The sequence below is a fragment of the Lycium ferocissimum genome, chromosome 4 (assembly GCF_029784015.1).
Source record: "Lycium ferocissimum isolate CSIRO_LF1 chromosome 4, AGI_CSIRO_Lferr_CH_V1, whole genome shotgun sequence".
Classification (NCBI taxonomy): domain Eukaryota; kingdom Viridiplantae; phylum Streptophyta; class Magnoliopsida; order Solanales; family Solanaceae; genus Lycium; species Lycium ferocissimum.
In genome coordinates, this window is record NC_081345.1 from 38701839 (window position 1) to 38720422 (window position 18584).

At 33.2% G+C, this 18584-nt stretch overlaps 2 protein-coding genes across 2 annotated transcripts; one reads left to right on the forward strand and one right to left on the reverse strand.

The window, feature by feature from the left end:
• Positions 1–7246: 7246 nt before the first annotated feature.
• LOC132052802 (tRNA-splicing endonuclease subunit Sen2-1-like) lies at positions 7247–8855 on the forward strand. The gene has a single exon (XM_059444485.1). The coding sequence runs from the start codon at positions 7955–7957 to the stop codon at positions 8678–8680; it is 726 nt and encodes a 241-aa protein (XP_059300468.1). The 5' UTR covers positions 7247–7954; the 3' UTR covers positions 8681–8855.
• Positions 8856–8984: 129 nt separating this feature from the next.
• On the reverse strand, positions 8985–12206 carry LOC132052800 (tetraspanin-3-like). Its single transcript, XM_059444484.1, has 2 exons — positions 11559–12206; positions 8985–9479 (listed from the first exon to the last, which is right to left on the reverse strand). The coding sequence occupies exons 1-2, from the start codon at positions 12072–12074 to the stop codon at positions 9135–9137; spliced, it is 861 nt and encodes a 286-aa protein (XP_059300467.1). The 5' UTR covers positions 12075–12206; the 3' UTR covers positions 8985–9134.
• Between the last annotated feature and the right edge of the window lie 6378 nt (positions 12207–18584).

An 18584-nucleotide genomic window follows, 5' to 3' on the forward strand; every position in this document is an offset into this window, starting at 1 on the left:
ATGATTTTGTAAGTTTTTTTATATTTGTTATTATTATTTGATTTACGTGAAAACCAACGATGTAAACTTTCTTTTTTGTTCATTGAAGATACTTCCACATGAACATCATGACATTTTCCAACGACAACAACGCATGCAGGTTAAAGTATCAAGATGACACCGTTAAGATGACGTTCCAATTGGGAAAAATGCTCGTTTATGCCAAGGGTGGAAGGCATTTATAGATTCAAAAGGTTTGAAAGAGGGAGACACACTAGAGATTTGGGTGTGTAAATGTGAGTGTGGAGATGGCATAGGATTTCATGTATTTAAAAAAGAGATAGAGATCATAAATATTGATTAGTAGATCTCTATTATTCAATTGTCTATGTTTAACATGTCCATGTATGCTACTATTTTGATTAAGACAATGATTAATGTTATGTGGATGTGATTTTGATTTTTAATTTTAATTTCGGATAAATACTTCAAAACACCTTAACATCAAACTTCTTCATTCATACATGATAAAATAGATGTATATGTTAGAAAATTTGCCATAACAAAAGGCAAACAAAACATAACATAGCGAGACACTACCACCACTACCACTATCTATGGCAATTTGATTTTTCCATTGTTTGAATTGCCAGGAATACAAAACTTATGAACACAACAACAACACAAACAACAAAACAAAAAATGAAATTCCTATGGAACCTACCCCCTTTAGTCTTCCTTGTGTCTTTTTTGGTCCATCAACCTCGACCAAACCCATGTCAACACTAACCGAATTATTATCGTTAGTAGTGATCTCATCAATTCCATCTTCAAACTCCGATATTGCACCAATTCCTTCTCTAAATCTCTAATTTTGTTAACCAATTTTGGGAGGATAAATTTTGATCTTGGATTCTGTCCCTGGAAAAAAACTTGCATTTTTGAGCACGAAAAATAGCAAAACGAGCATAATTTTACAAATTTAATTTTTCAATAAATCAAAAAATGGGAGCAAGACCATACACCATAATATTTTATCTTGGGTTGTTTTTAGACCAAGAAGTTTGCATTTGCAACAAATTCCGTGTTGACATTGGACCACGGTTCTAAGCATAGGATCACTCTCATCCATACACAATCGACCAAGGTCAATTTTTTTCCATAACAAACCCTAAGAAATGAAAAATGACTAAATATGAGCAAGAATCACTCAAGAAATTTAAAACAATAAATTTCACATGAACGAAAATTTAAAGAGAAATAAATGAGAAATAAACCTAGCTAACGAACCTCTTTCCAACGATTGGAGCGATTAAGGTGTTGATTTTAGAGGTATAACGATTGGAGTGGTTGAAGTTATGGAACATTTTGCTTTTTTGACAAAAAAATGGAGATGGGTATTAAATGGGTGAAGAAGATGAAGTAGCCGTTTGGGTGTAAAAATGGAGGAGTTCAAATTAATCTACATGGCATACGTTCCAGTTGGCGCTCCAAAACACGTCACATGCTCTTTTTTAAAGGCTATAACGCGCCACCGAGCGGTGTATTCACGCTCTTGTCCACATCAGCAAAAAAGGGGCATTTTAATACTGAAAAAAAAATTTCAGGGGGGTAATAGGTCCAACGCAAAGGTTAGGTGTGTAGTTGGCATTTTGGTCAAACGTTGGGGGTATTTTGACTATTATCTCGAATTTAAACATGCTTTTATAGATGGAAATTATTTTACTAGTTGTCAAATTTCTTCAATCTCTATATGGACTAATTTATAAAATAGTCAATTAATTCATTCATATTTACTTATGACCGCGCGAAGCGCGGGTATATTAATTAGTTAATTTTATATCTATAAGAAATTATAAAATTTGATAAAGAAGAACAAGCAAATCATCGTCTTACCTTATTATAATGATGATGGTTATATGGTTAAGGTGTTGGTAATTTGGATAGTGGCAGAAGAAGTGTTGATTGATGAGTGGATATGTCATTTTGGCTAAAATATATGGGTTAATAGAGGATTGATATATTTGAGTCACTTTTATAACTTTACAGGGTGATTTGGTTGGGGCAATTCGCAGAATTGCCCTTCTTTTGGGGTGGTCTTTAAATTTTGCCCTTCATATTTGAAATCTTTAAATTTTGCCCTTCGCTAAATCCCATAGGTTTCGAGTTCGAACCCCCTTTGGTCAAAATTTTAAAAAAAAATTCGCAAGGCAAAGTTTAAATTTCGCTATGCCCCCATCGGCATACAGTTGTGAAGGAATTAGCAAAGTTATGCCGGACCCGGCATACTTATGCCTTATGGGCAGACTTGACATAAGTATGCCGGTTCCGGCATAACTTTGATAATTCCTTCATAAAAAGTTTGCCCATTAAAAGTATGCCCCCATCGGCATAAATTTGTTAAGGATTTACCAAACTTATGCCGATGGGGGGGCCTTCTTTATGCCTTATGGGCAAACTTTGCCTTGAAGCATATATATGTATTTTTCAAGCATATATACCAAAGTTACATGGAAAAGTATTATGCTACAACCAAATGTCCATCCCGGATACAAATTCACACTTTTCGTGCAATACAAGGTAGATTAGCAACTGTTGATAGACTTCAGAAATATTTTCCCATCTTCTGTGGGCAGACCCAAGAAATATTTTCCCATCTTTATTTTGAATGCTCCATCACAAAAGGATTGTGGTACAGATTGTTGGTATGGCTGGGGTACACTAGAAGAATAGGGGGCTGGCAAGATGAAATCACATGGATCTCACACATTGCTAGACACAAATCAAAGCCTTCACTCCATTACTTCTTTTGCATTTTTGGTATGCTAGTGGCATTGGTTTGAGAGAAAGGAACCTACTCGGATTTCAAAATACTCGGTTTCTTCGATAGACTGCGGCAGAGATTGCACAACATATTCACATAGAACAATTTCAAATGGCAAGAGCTCTTCTTTCTTATGAATTGCTATCCTAAGTGTAGTTGATTAAAACCGGATGTTGTTTTTTTAATGTAATAGTTGCTCCTAGTTTGACTTATACAAGTTAGTGAGTAGGAATTTTACCATGTACAGTTGAAGGTCAGCTTCAACTTTGTGTTGTACAAGTTTTTTGGATGGAATAAAATAGACTTTCAACCAAAAAAAAAAGTTTGTCTTATAAGGCAAAGTTTAAATTTTATATACCCCTCAATGCGAGACTTTTAGTTATGTTTAACTAAAAAAAAACGGAAAAGCGTACTTTCTGTGAGGGCGGACTTTTAGTTATGCGGATCCGGCATAACTTTAACTTTTTCTTAAAGATTGTATCTTTGGATCCGCATACACTCCCCTAATTTGCCTTGCGAAATTATTTTTTTATTTTATGCTTGAGCGGGGTTCGAACCCGAATTTCATGTATTCGCTCATCTTTCCAAGCAAAGGGCAAAATTTAAAGACCACAAATATGAAGGGCAAAATTTAAAGACCACAAATTTGAGTGGCAAAATTTAAAGACCACCCCAAACGAAGGGCAATCCGTGCAAAAAAATGATTTGGTTGGTGGGATCAGATAGTCTGAATAACGTATGGCCTGTGAGATTATTATTGAAAAACTTACACAAATAGCTACCTTTTAATAATTTCTAACTAGTTATAAGTTGAAGATTTACAATTCGTAGCTGATTTTGGCTGTATTTCAGTTGTATCTCGCATTTTTGAAATACAGAGAAATACAAAACACGTTAGAGTAAATTTAGGTTCAATTTTTGGAACATATTTTTTTTAAAAAATTCTGAGAGAAAATATAGGCTATATTTTTGGAACATAATATTCTTTTCCTTATTAAATAGTAAGTCAAATTAAATCAACTATATTTCACACAAATCACTGAAGAGTAAAATCATGCCCTATTTATGGAACAATTTTTTTTAAAAAAAATTATGGGATTCAATTTAAAAATTCCCACAAATCACGCATAATGGTTGTTCTTCCATAAAAGCTTACGAATCTCTCTCAACTTTTATCACAATCAAAACTTTTTGAATTCAAAAACCACTAAAGATTAAAAAACTTCCAAATACAGAAAAATATACACTAAAATACAATGAAATATGGTTGATTGTTTAAGAAATATAAAGTTGTAGTATGCGTATATACAATGGAATACAATGAAATATATCATTTGTTTCATAAATTAGAAATACAAAATGCGAAATACATTGAAATACGACAAACTACAAAAGTCGTGAAAACAAAGTGTAGTAAAAATAGGCTCTATATTTGGAACATTCACTATATTTACAGCACAAAAAAAGATAAATACATTGAAATACAGCAAAATAATATACTAAAATACACTGAAATATACTGAAAATTAGATATACTATTTGTTGATACACAGAAATACACTGAAATATACTGAATTATCTTTGAAACATTTTATCAAACACTTGTTGGGCATGAAGCTCTACAACTCTCATCAATGGTGTTTTCATGGGAAAGAAGCGAGTCGTCTCAGATTGCTACCAAAAGGACGTTATTCGGAGATTGCCTTACATTTGAGGCTGGAGCTACAAGAAGGAGTGGTGGCATATCATAGCAGTCAGATCCAATCTAGAAAGTCCTTGACATCTGCTCAAGCCAAGTTTTTGCAGCTTCAAATTCCAGATGAAGCTTTGTCCTTACTTTTGGGTATGGGTTACAAAGAACGAGATGCCAAGAGAGCGTTGCTCATGAACAATCAAGTAGTAGAAAGTGTTGTTGATTTTCAGAGGTAATAAACAAAGACTTTCAATTGGAGGATTCTTTTGATTTGTAAGAGAAAATGAGATTTTCGACCATGGCTGCTGCTACTAATGTAGGATTTTCGATCATAGTTGCTGCTACTACTGTAGGATTCTTCTGGTTTGTAAGAGAAAATGAGATCTAGGGTAGGTGATGGAACAGAGAGAGAAAGAGGGTGAGGAGCAAATAAATTTGACGTGGTGAGAGAAAATCAATTTAAAAGATTAGAGAGATGAAACGGAGAGAGAAAGAGGGGTGAAGGAGAAAATAGATTTGATAGGTGAGAGAAAAATATTTGAAAAAAAAAAAAGATTGTGGGTAAGTGGGAGAGAGATACCTTATTTTTAGAGAAATACACTGCAGTTACAAAAACAATTTATAGATGGTAATTTGATAAATAATTAAGTTACCAAAAATAATTTTAAAAAAAGGTAGCTATTACTAATAAATAAGTCTAAGAGGTAGTTATGAACCGTAAATTTTCCATTATTTTATCCCACTTTCTATATGGGATAACTTATCTCACCATTTATACTAAGAGCTCGTTTGGATTAGCTGAAAAAAAGTGGATTTTAAGCATAAGTATTTAAAGTACTTTTTAAGTGCTGAAAGTTATTTTATAAATAAGCAGTTACTTCACGTGTTTGGATAAAAACGCTTAAATGTTTTTAAAAGTAAGGGTAGCATTGGAATTAATAAAAAATATAAGGGATAAAAAGGTAAAGTTATCGGTCAAACCAAAATGGCTTTTAAGCCAAAAAAAATAAGTTGGGGTTGAGCAACTTCTTGATTTTGACTTATTTTAAGCACTTTTTAACTTAATTTAAGTTGTTTTCTATTTTACCAAACACCCAAATAAATTAAAAATGGCTTATAAGCTGGTTTGTTCAACTTACAAGCCAATCCAAACGGGCTTTAAAATGGTGGGATAAAATAATCCTAGCACTAAATAATACCCATTACTAAACTTAGAATAAAATAATCTGGAATATTTCGGGATAAAATAAGGGGTTGTTTGGTGGGGAAACAAGTTATTCGAGGATTACTTATGTCGGGATTTGTTATCTCATCCTCCCACAGAGATAAAATATCACTACAATTACGGAATTAATTATACCGCAATTGTATCCCAATCAAACGTGGGATAATTCATCTCAAATTTAATCCCGAGATTATTTATCTCCTATCCATCCTACCAAACGAGCCTAGGGTATATGTGGATCAATAGTGTAATATTGAGGATATATGAGAAGGATAGTAAAACCAAGGGCAATATTAAACTTTTATTCAATAGTGAAGGGGTAAATATGACCTTTTCCCTTCTTTTCAACTTTGAGTTCAACCAGGCTTGTTCCATTCACTCAAGAATCGAACTGAAAAAGTTGAGGGAGGCAAGTTAAATTTAGTCAGATTCAAACATACAGTCCAAATCAACTTCAAATTATATTGATTTTCCCTTTCGTTTTGAGTATGCAGTGTATTCGAGTTAGTTCTGGAAATCCAAGAAAGATTGGAAGCTAACTCTATTTGAAGGCTTGCGTTTGATGCTGCCATATGGAGGTAATTTTACTTGTCAATATCCTCAAATTTGTGATTGATTTATGTTCCTCTATTGAGTTGTAGAATGTATGGGCCTGCCTACAAGGTGTTTGAGTTTTTGCTCAGTTGAGTGATGTTGCCTTTACTATTTCGAGATTCACTCTTCCATCTCTAAGTTTTATATATGGGTAATCTTTGAATTCTTTTACCGTACTTGTTTTTTACCCAAAGGGCTCTGTAACAAAAGGTAAAGCCTTTTACTAGTGCAAATGGTAAATTCAAACACGAATGGCAAAGGATCGAGTAGATTTCTCAAATGCTCACTCAAGTTAAGGAAATTATGCAGCATGGTCACTTTTGTTTTATTTTGTATCAATAAAATCACTCAGCTTGTCTGTTATATCTTAAAGAATCACTATTGCCGGATTATGAACTAAGATTCGCCGAATTGTCAAAGGATCTTCATAGTGCACGATATGTGTCGCTATTATATAGTTGAAGTATTGCTCAGTATTTGAGAGTTGGAAGTATTCTGCAAGTTGAAATTTGAGGAAGTGCATGTTGCAGGAATGGGGAATGAAGAAGAAAATGTTTTTTGTTTGTTTGACACTGGATTCAGTGGGCCGTTGATGAACATGTTTTGATAATGGTTCCAAATGGTTACATAAAAAAATTATACAGTAGTTTGAAAATGTCCAGATTCTTGTTGTATTATTTGAAAATTTGAAGGACTTAGCTGGAAAAATAAACCGTGAAATCATCAGGTAATACGCAAAGGACAAGCGATTCTATTAAAGATTTTTTTTTTCTTCATATAATGGTCATAGTCTTCATCAACTGTTATTTAACCATTAATTTTTACATGGCTATATTTGTGCTATTTAGCTACATGAGGATGGATGTTAGTAAGTCTGAACCTTATTTTGATTTTTGGGTGGTTCAGCTCAGTGCTGCAACTGTGTGTTTTATCCTCCTACACTTAGATCTCAACAGTGTACTCTCACGCTCATGGATTATTTTCATACTTAACATAAATGAACAGACGTTAAGCCCTTCAAAATTGGGTGCAAGTGATTGTAGCCATAAAACTTTCAGTAGTTTCTTTGCTGTGATCTCCCTCTTGGTAGCCCCCATTTAATTGATTTTTAATATATTCCTTGAAGATCTCCATCTGCGCTTATGGAGGGCTGAGTTCTTTAGCTGCTACTTTTTCTGAATTGAATGTGCAATATGATTGCTTTCTTTCAGAGGGGAATCTCTGCTTGATTAATTCTTTATTTGGGTCGTTTCAGTTGTTTTACTATTTCACTGCTGCCAATACTTGTATGACAAAGTGTATTAACAGCATGACCTTGGAACAACCATTTCATATATTTAAGTATGTTGGACATGATAAGACACAACATTTCATGAATTCTATAATACTGTAAGATTTTTCTTGCTCTTAATCCTTTAAATTTAGCAAAGTTAGGGAAGACTTCATAGGCATAATGTCAACTGTTGCAAAATGCAATTTACTTTATAAATTTTGAAATTTTATAACTGGTGTCGATTTTTCTAATGATCATGTGTTGTATAGCCATGTAACTGGTTCATTACATTTTTTCCGGTACCCAAACAGGTATAAATCGGGATATCGTGAACTTAGATCTCCTTTTTTGTTGTGAACGTGAATAATGGGGCCGAGGTGGAAAGGAAAAGGGGCAGAAGTTAAAGCTCTTGCAGATCCCATTTCAGAGATAGTCAGCCAGCTCCAATCTTCTCTGATCAGCTCAAATTCTCGAGGATTGCTATCTGGTATGAGTGTGCTTCTTAAAGCAGATGCAGAACTAACTGACGTCCTCAATCGTGCATGTTTTGGTAGGCCTAAGGTAACATCAGAAAAGAATGAGCAATGGTTTCAGCTTTCCGTGGAAGAAGCTTTTTACCTTCAATATTCTCTAAAATGCATTAAGATTGTTGACCACAATGACATAGAACTGAACAGCTATGAGTTATGGAAGCATATGACATCCAGGAAAGAAAAATTTCCTATCTTGTTCAAAGCTTTTTCTCACCTTAGAAGTAAAAACTGGGTGGTTAGATCAGGCTCTCAGTATGGAGTAGACTTTGTTGCGTATCGTCATCATCCTGCTTTGGTACATTCTGAATATGCTGTGCTCGTTTTATCAGCACAAGATGGTAATGCAAATGGTCGCTTGAGGGTTTGGTCTGACTTCCACTGCACTCTTCGTCTTTGTGGTAGTGTGGCGAAGACATTATTAATTCTTGATATTGAGCAACAACAGAGTTGTGCAACTTCTCCATCGTGCTTAGATAATTATGTTGTTGAAGAGAGAACAATCACAAGATGGAGTCCAGAGCAAGGCCGTGAGAAAAAGTTAAACCCAACCCAAGTGTAAGGTAGATTGACTGGTTCAAGATTAATTCCTACTTTATCTTGTACTAGCTTAGCAATTGTATTGTGACTTAAAAGTACTACAATTAGTACTGTGTATAACTATTAATACTCTGTAAGCAGCGTTTAATTCCCTATCTCTTGTAGGCATTTTGGGCTGAATTTATGCCCATCAGAAATGGCATACAATGCCTTCTTATATGCTCTTTTTGGTGAAAGTCAAGCTTCTATGAACGTTTACCACTTATAGCAAGTTGCTTCATTGGGAAAGAACTAACCTGTCTCAAAACCAGTTCTAAGAGAACCCAGGCATAAAAAGATTTGGACAATTAATTAAAAAATAAACAGAACAACTCATACAAGATTTATAGTCAATTTTCTTTGGGGGGAGGGGGCATATTGTTCTAATAAGATAGAAATGACATTTCAAGCTTTACTGTCTTATCATGGGGAAGCTCTTAAAAGTGTAACCTGCTAGGTCGAGATTTCTCCATCCTGGTTTCTCCATAAGGCTCATCGTTATCGTTCTTTTTGTTGTGCCTAAAGGCTGCTATTGCAACCATATACATAATCACAAGAATGACCAATATGACAATGTTGATGACAGACACTTTCCTCCAACTCTTTTTCAGACTAGCCAGAACACCAGCTTTGCAAGAGTTGCAGCTATAGCAGAGCTGCCCTTGATAACTGCTCCATCTAGCACAATCAGGGTCACTTCCTACAATCCCTGTTCCTGTGTTCCACACTGTCTCGTTCAGGTAAGTGTAGCCACATTCTGTAGGGGGTTTGCAGCAACCAGACTGCATAAAAAATCATGATTTTTGTCAGAAAGATCAGTCTTTTAGTAACTTTATTTTGTAGTTGTGGTCGGATATATGGTCTCATGCATTCATCCCGTTCAATTTAGATCAAATGATTCATCAAGATAGACTATTTTTATCGCCGTTGTCAACTCTACCGCTACTACTACTCTCCTCCTTTACCCAGGTTTAGGACTGGTTACATTTTGCGAAGTTCACAGAGACAGATTTAAAGTGTTAGATGCTTTACATATCTAGCACACATAGCCTCTCTTGCTCTACTAACTGCATATATGTGATATCAATAAGTGGGGCCCCTAATTATTGGAGCTTGCTGGAAAAGTTAGGCTTCCATCTTTTCTAACCAGATACTATAGTCATTCACATCAACATCAACCTTGTAAACACTATTTTCTTTTTTAGTAATGATGGATGCTTTAAGACCATTTAACATTAGGCAGTGATTGAAGCAATGAGTGCTTTCAAAACCAATGTCCCTTTAAGGCAACAGTAAAAACTCATCCGACCCGATATTTACACCAAACAAATTGTACCACTTGCAAATTAAGATTGCCGACATATACAATTTCTCTTTTTGACATGCTAATCTATGTTACATCAGGAAAATATTTAGTTGTACAACTCTTAGGGCTCGTTTGGTATGATGGATAAGCAAAAATAGTCCTGGGATAAAAATTAGTCTTGCTTATTCCACGTTTGGTTGGAAAAAAAGCTGAATAACTAATTAGGGATTAGTTATCCGGGATTATAGCTTTTTATCCCACCTTGAAGTGGAATAATCTAATTGATAACTTATTAGGGATTAGTTATCCGGAGATAAGTTGTTTCCAACCAAACGAGCCCTTATAAGTGACATATAAACAAGAAAAGTTTGTCTTTTGTTTTTATTTTACCTTGGACCACTTGAAAAGAGGATATTCCACCAACAGAAGTAAAGCAAAATGAATAAAATGAGGATGAGTCCAAAGTAGCTAACATCCAAATTCCGAATTCATAAAACATGCATTTTGCCACAGGTTAAAAGCACCACTTTATTTCAGCAAAAAATATCTACTTTTAAAATTGTGGAAACATTCATTAGACAACAATAGAAAAGTTGGTAAAATGTCTCGTCACTGTATAAATAAAGAATAAAAAAGTGGCTAACCCTAATCTCATTGAAAAGCCAACAGGAAAATAAAACCCCCAGAGAATGTTAATTCTAATGGTCCCACTATTTGTTTGTCACTGAGCAAGCTAATTATTTCAATATTTTATACACATGATTATTCATGTGGTCACGGTTTATCAGTAGAAAAATCATACAGTACTAAACTCTTATCAATTAAAGTAGGTTGCTTTTCTCTGTTTCTCTCTATTTTCTTTCTCTTTTGGCTTTATTTCCTTGTTGGTAGGTTGGAAATTGACAAGAGGTATCTGTTGGCAACTCACAAGTCACTTACCTGTAATCTACACATGGAAAATGTTAACATAATCGATTAGTTGGGGCATCAATGTCAATTCCCTAAAAACAGATGTACATGCAATCCTATGCCTTCGTGGTTAATGAAGTGGATTGAGAAGTATGGAATCTTAGGCTCAGATGGAGATAAAGACACTACGTGATTTCTTTTAAATCATACGAAATCTTACATGCATAGTTTTATGATTTCCTGTGCTTTGGTGAAAAGACGTGCTCGGAAATTAATCGAGATGCGCGCAAGTTAACACGAACACCATAATTATAAAAAAATGTCCCTGCAATCCTATGTAGTTTACTAGTTATGCTTGTTTTTTGAACCATAGTGCCTAGATTAACTTGTGGGCAACTCAACTATTTCAGTAAGAACTAGTTGTTTCCATCAGCATAAATATGGAATCACTTTTCTACAGGGTAATCATGTTTCATAGTATATAGTTTGGTGAAAGAAATTATTTTCAAAAGAAAAAAACTGCATTCTTTTGACAAAAAGACCATCATTAGGAGCAAAACAAAACATTATTCATGTTAGAATCAATCATATACCCATAAAACAGGGGGAAAATAACCACAAAATAGAAGGCCTTTTTGACACTTACCTCAAGAGGACTAAGCTTTCTAGCATTAAACATCTGAACAGTCTCTGGAATTCCATTATTATAAGTCCTTCTCATCTTACCACAAACATGAGAATCCCTAATACAAGAACTGATTTTTGACCAATAACTCTGACTTGTTACCCTTTCTGCGAGCCACCCAGAGTAATCTTGCAAGTGGTACTCCAAGTAGACCCGGTTCATAACGGGTCGACCCGACCCTTTATCAGTGACAGCATAAGCAAAGATAACGAAGCCTATTAAAGCAGCAATGATAAAGAACATAGCCCAAAGGTAAAGGTACATAAGGAAAGTGTTCCTATAACAAGCACCAGCAAAACCAGCTAAAGAAACAACCATAATTGAAACCCCAATAACTATTAAGGGCCATTGAAGGAATTTCAAGCAGTCTGTGTTGTTTGCTCTGCTACTTAGCCATATTCCACCACCCAAGATTGGTATTGATGCAAGAAATGTGAAGAAATTCACTAGACCTATTAAATGGTTGCTACTTCTCATGATGTAAAGCTCTCTGTTTTTTTTTTTTTCTCCCTAAAGAGTACTTTCCCTTTGGTTTTTATTTTTTTGGGTTTCTTGTATTTGAACTTTTTTGGGTTCTTGGAATTTTGAATCAAGAAAAAGAAGTCTTTATTTCTGATGGTGGAGTTTGTTGAAAGAGGAAAAGAGGAGGGTATTTCCTAATTAAGCCATGGGGAGCAAAGGGCTAAGTGTGAAGAAGTGACATAACTACCCTCTTAATTTGTCAGCATCCTACCTAGTACCTGCATTGATTTGGCACATTTGAGTGGGATATTTGTATTTCTTGTTTTGTTTTGGTAGAGGATATTTTTATGCGCTAATTACTTTTTTTAGCCATGCTGCAAAAGTAAATTATTTATTTAATAATAAGAAGAAGAAGTTGGACCAAAAAGGATTTCTACATTAAAAACTTAGCGGGCGTTTAGACGTGATTTGATTGAGATATTGAAAAAATTACTGTAATAGTTAAAGGTTAAGTAATAAAATGTATTTCGAAGAAGAAATTGTTTGGAGAAAAGAAAGTTGATGTTTTGTAAGTGAATAATTGAAAATACTTCTAAAACCTAATTTAATTAATTCTATATTTCAAGTTTAAGTTGAAGTAATCTCCAAATATTATTTAAAATCTTGAAACCAAAATGTATGGCCAAACTGGAAGACATTTAACTAGCATTACTCTGAAAAGATAGTTTAAAATTAGGGTTTAACTTATATACCGTGCAAATAATTTTGCGACTATTAGTATGATCTAACTAGTTTTAGCATGTCGGTTGCCATTTCTCGGATGTGTAGCTCAACTTACTATTAGCAATTGCTTGGTGATTATTTTTTAGGTGACTTTATATTTTCACACTAAGTCAAGACTATTCAAAAGATATATACAATATCTAGTCATCTAGATGGTGATTGTTTGTGGATAATCTTTTGAAGTCTTACTAACATGTCTTTCTACTAGTAATTTATACCAAAAAAAAAGAGGAGATGGTAGTTTGCTCTTTTTCTTTATTTTTTAGGTTCAAAAGAGAGAGGCTACATGTTATACGTAAGGACTAGGATGAAATTTTGTTTTTTCTAGAATATTCCCCTCTCTATCTCTCTGTCTCTTCATTTATTTAATAGAAAATTAGAGATATTTGATATTGTCCTTTTCTTGACCGGAAGACGAACGTGTTTGGTTGAGGTAAGTTACATGATTAACGATTAACGTAAACAAAGACTAACATGATGTATGATAGAAGTCTAGCCATTCATGATGCTTCTTGCACTCTACTGGAATTGTATTGGAGAATTTGGTACAAAGTCTTCTATTGAATTAATGAATATTTGAACCTTAAATGGATTTAGTTAGAAACTCATCTATCTATGTATCAAGAATTAGTAGTTACATAGTAGCTTTAATTAAAATAGCAATGCACTGGAAATTTATTGATTCTGCTAATTAATGAAATTATCACTATTGTGATGAAACTATCCTTAGGCCTCTAGAAACATTTTGAGATTAAAGTAGTAGCGGATTTAATAAACCAAGTGGACAGCAAAACTATATATAATTCATGTACTGTCTTTAACTTGAATTAAAATATGTAATTTTGAGAAATTCATATTCATGCTAAGTCCTATGTATCCCTTATTGTAAAGGAATAGTTTTGTGTAGTAGTAGTATATTTATACGTACTGATATAAAATCCTGAATCAGTAATTGAATAATATATCACTATAAATTACTTTTTATATTTTTCCGTGTAATCAGTTAAAATTTCGAGAAGATTTTCACCCTTTATTAAAAATTTGGGACTATAGCAAAATTCCGAGTTGTTAATGATAGACTAGCTGGAATATGCGATAAAAAGATATGGAGAACGTGTTGTGCATATAAAATAACTATTGAGAGCACCTAATTATAACTTAGCTCTCTCTCGTCTATGTTTATACACTAAAAATGCTGGTCTTTGGCAATTCATGTAGTTGTCCCTAAGAAATGACACTCTAAAGGTACATGAGAATTTTTCTTTTCAAATTTTAGATTGGCAGAAGTAAAAATGAATATGATACCCTTCCCGTGAGAAAAAGATTGGAGGTTCTATTAAAATACAACTAGTAATATTATTCGATAACTTCATCTTTAACTATAAATTGCTTTTTTCATAATCATAATTGTCTTTGAGTTGTGAAGATTTTAGTTTTAAATGACACTCTAAAGGTGCAAGAGAAGTAATTTTTTTAGTTTCTTAGCGAGCAAAAGAAGTGCAAAAAATACATCTGATAAAGATTTTTTTATATATATATATTATCTGTTTTGAAAAATATACTCCACTTTGGATACATGGAAAAGTAAGAATTTCTTTAGAGATCGCAAGTAAAATAGCATATAAGACTGCTTGTGACAAAACGTATTTCAGTTTAAATGGACATGCACAGTAAACATACGTGGAACATTTTGAATCTTCCAGTGAGCACAAGCTAATGCATAATAATACGTGAAGAGAAAAAAAGAATGATATTCTTCAATAGAATTAGAAAAAATTGTTCATCCATGGTGGATGAATATGATCATGATGATGGCCCCTCCATACTGCTGGAGCATTCTTCAGATTTCAAATTCAATATGTAAAGCTAACGCACCCATGGTGGGTGGTGATCTTAACACACGGACGACAGACAATAAAGTAGCGTATTTATTTAGCAAAAACCGATGTGGGATTAAAAGCGTTCGGCTGCTATTACGACGCCCATTACAGATTAGTGAAAGAATAATTTTGGGCCAAGAGGATATCACAACATCCTAGCCCATATTCAAAATATGTAACCAGATTTAGAGGGCAATTTGCAGGATTGCCCTTCGCTAGAGGTGGTCTTTAATTTTTACCCCTCAAAATGGCGGTTTTTAAAATTTGCCCTTCAGGCAAAATTTGCATGGACACAGGCAGAATTTCTGCCCATGCAAATTCTACTAGAAGGCCCAAATTCTTCCTTGCATGGGCAGATTTGCAAAAATTTGCTGGGGGTAAATTTTCGGCCACATTTTTTTTTTTTTTTTTTTTTAACTGAGTCATACAGTAAAAATACATGGAATATTTCGAATTTTTCCCGTGAGCAAAAGTTATTGCATTATACTCCTTGTAAAGGAAAAAAAGGATATCCTTCCAGATATTTAATTTAAATTTAAATAAGAAAAAAAATCAAATGGATGGTGCATGAGTGTGCGGGTGTCACCGCGCAGCATCCTTCAAATTTCAAGTTTTATGTAACGCTAACGCACCCATAATAACAATACTCATAGCAAGCTCGGGATGTATTAAAATACAATATTTATTTTCCAAAACCGATGTGGGATTAAAAAGTGCTTGGCCTGGTCAACATTTCGGCAGCGAACTGCTTATTATACTTGTTCGAATATTTTAATTTGTCTAATACCTTCGACTTGTTTTATTTTTAATCGTAATCTTATTATTTTCCTCATTGGCTGAAATTTGAATTTATAATTTGACACTCTAAAGGTACACGAGAAATTTTACAACTTTTCAGTAGGCAAAGTAAAATTGCAAATATATGAACTTTGACTAATATTATAAAATATTTTTGTTCAATATATTAACATGAAATGAAATGCAGTTTGTAGTATTTTTCATATAGATTTTAAATTAAATACCTAAATTTTCACTTTAAAATATTAAATTAACTCTCGAAAATTAAAAAAAAATGCCACGTAAAAGCCTTAGCTATGTCCTAAATCATTTACCGCCAAACACCATTTACGTATATTCTAGTTCTAAATCATTTACCGCCAAACACCTTCTACATATATTCTAGTTTTTTTTTTTTTTTTTCACATAGGCAACAGAAGGGCAAGCAAAGTCCAACAGATTAATAGAGACGAATGGAGAAAACGCAAATACTACTCCTCATGAAAAAAAGAATCAAATTTTTTCGGTTTCAAAATATATAATCTAAAGGTGCATGTAATTTTTTAACTTTAGCAAATAAAAATAAAAGTGCGTGTAATACTCCTATTAAGGCCCCGTTTGTCCATGAGAATTATTCACTTTTTTCCGGAATATTTTTTCACTTTTTTCACTTTATGGTGTTTGGCCATAAAAATTTCAAATACAACTTGAAGTTGTATTTGGAATTTGAAAAACAATAAAAACTTGTTTTTCACTTTTTTTTCCCACTTTTTTTACTTTCGATACATTCAAATAACCAAAGATTCTTTGCAAAAATTATAATCAAACACAACTCTAACTCTAAAATACCAAATAAAATGAAAAATGTTTGGTTTTCATGGCCAAACGCCTACTAGGAAAGAGATCATATGCCATTCGCATATGCTCCAAAAAAAAAAATTAAGAAAAAGATTGGCTCACCCATTGTGGATGAGCATCATTGGTCGGTGTCCTGCATCAAATCAAACTGCAAATGCTAAAAAGCAGCCCATGGTGGGTGCCTGATTGTTATTATTGGGGGTGTACATGGATCGGGTTAGTTTGGATTTTTTAAACATCAAATTAAATTAATTGCATCGGGTTTTTAAATTTATACATCAAATTAAACCAATAAAATTCGGGTTTTTTAACCCCGGGTTATTCAGGTTTTTTTCGGAATAGTCTTGATACAAAACATAAAAAAAATTATTTTAAATATTTCTTTAGTCCTAGTAAGATACAACTATGTAATTAAGGTGTTTCATAAGAAAATAACACAAAATGTGATAAGAGTGATGATATTGTATTAAAATATTCAACAAAAGATAATAAAATCGGTTAAAATAAATATTGCTAATTAATAAGCCATAAAGAAAATGACCATAATCTAAAAATATTAGGTCATGCTAAAATAAGTATTAATTACATGACAAGAAAAAAAACTTAAGTTATGTACTTTCACTCTCTAAACCAATTATGCAAAGCTAAAGAATAGATATCCAACATTATTGTCATTCCTGGTGGTAAATTAAATTTCTTTTGTTAGTATTAGTGTTGAGTTGGTTTTGGTTTTGACTTTATATGAGTTACTAACATCCATAGGATATAAAACTTATTCACATTCAAAATCCTAAGTTCAAGTTTGAATAATATGATAAGAGATAAAAAGAACTACGAAAAAATTTAATAAATATTTATAAGTTACATTACAAATAAATATTTTTATGTATAAAATATTTTAAAAATTGAATACATATAATGTCGGGTTGGTTTGGTTTGACTTTTTTTAGCTAAAACCAAACCAAACCAATTATGGTCGTGTGTTTTTTTTTCATCAACACCAAACCACTAATCAAATTTTTTTCTCGATTTGACTTGATTTAGTGCGATTTGTCGGTTTACTTTGTATAAACCTAGTTATTATTAGTAATTGGTAACAGAGGATATGCATTATATTATATACTTATTTAATTAAGTATGTAATACTTTCATATAATATGTACCTTTCATATTTTCAAATTTCAATGTAATGCAAACACAACCACGGTGGGTGGCGACCGACAGCATAAGCTCGATGAGAAAAGGCCATAAATAGTCCCTTATCTATGGAAGTAGGTCTAAAATGGTCCCTTAACTATACACTTAACGGTTTTAGTCCTTTAACTATCCAAAAATTTATCAAATTTGGTCTCCGTCTATTTTTTTATACAAACAGCGTACAAACTCATAAACCTTCGTGAGATTAATCATTAAACCATTCCTCAGACCTATATTTCTCTCTCCCTGCTTCTTTTTCCTCAAGTTCCTCTTGTTTAAAAAAAAAAAAAAAGAGCATTCTGGCACTGGTGTCGCTCTCGAGTCTCTAAAATTCAAAAAGACAAACTCAGGCACAAAATTTATGTAACCATTCTTCTCAAACACTACTAAAAAACTGATAAAAATCGACGGAAAAAAACCGATGGAAAAAACCGACGAAAAAAACAACAGATTCTGTCGGTTTTTTCAATAATTTTTTTAAATCTTTTTTTTTAAGAAAACCGAGGGACTGCGTCAATTATTTTTTGCATAAAAATTCACGAAAAAATATAATTATTTGTTATATTATTTTCTAAAATAAACCGATGGAGTCCGTCGGTTTTTTATTTTTATTTTTTATTTTTTATAAAAAAACCGACGGAGACGGAGTCCGTCGATTTTTAGAGCGAAAAAACAGTATAAATTAAATCAATGTAACTATATGAACAAAAAATATTTGTGGTCTAGTGGTAAAGCCCTTTAATGCCAAGGAACATACCCGGGTTTGACTCCAAGTTCATACATTTCATTCTTTAATTTTCAAAAAAAAAAAAACGACGTGAGACGGTCAGTTTTTTTTAATTTTTTTTTTTTTAACAAAACCGACGGACTGGGTCGGTTTTAACCGACGCAATCCGTCGGTTACGAAATGCGAGAGAGAACTTGAGGAAAAAAGTTGAGGTTAAACAATGAACTTGAGGAAAAGGTAGCAGGGAGAGAGAAATATAGGTCTGAGGAATGGTTTAACGATTAATCTCACGAAGGTTTATGA

Excerpts from the sequence above, each read along its gene's own strand:
- LOC132052802 (XM_059444485.1), top strand. The coding sequence starts at position 7,955 with ATGGGGCCGAGGTGGAAAGGAAAAGGGGCAGAAGTTAAAGCTCTTGCA.
- LOC132052800 (XM_059444484.1), bottom strand. The coding sequence starts at position 12,074 with ATGAGAAGTAGCAACCATTTAATAGGTCTAGTGAATTTCTTCACATTT. Across the intron at positions 9,480-11,558 it reads GAAAGCTTAGTCCTCTTGAG|TCTGGTTGCTGCAAACCCCC; the intron begins GTAAGTGTCAAA and ends TTTTTTATGCAG.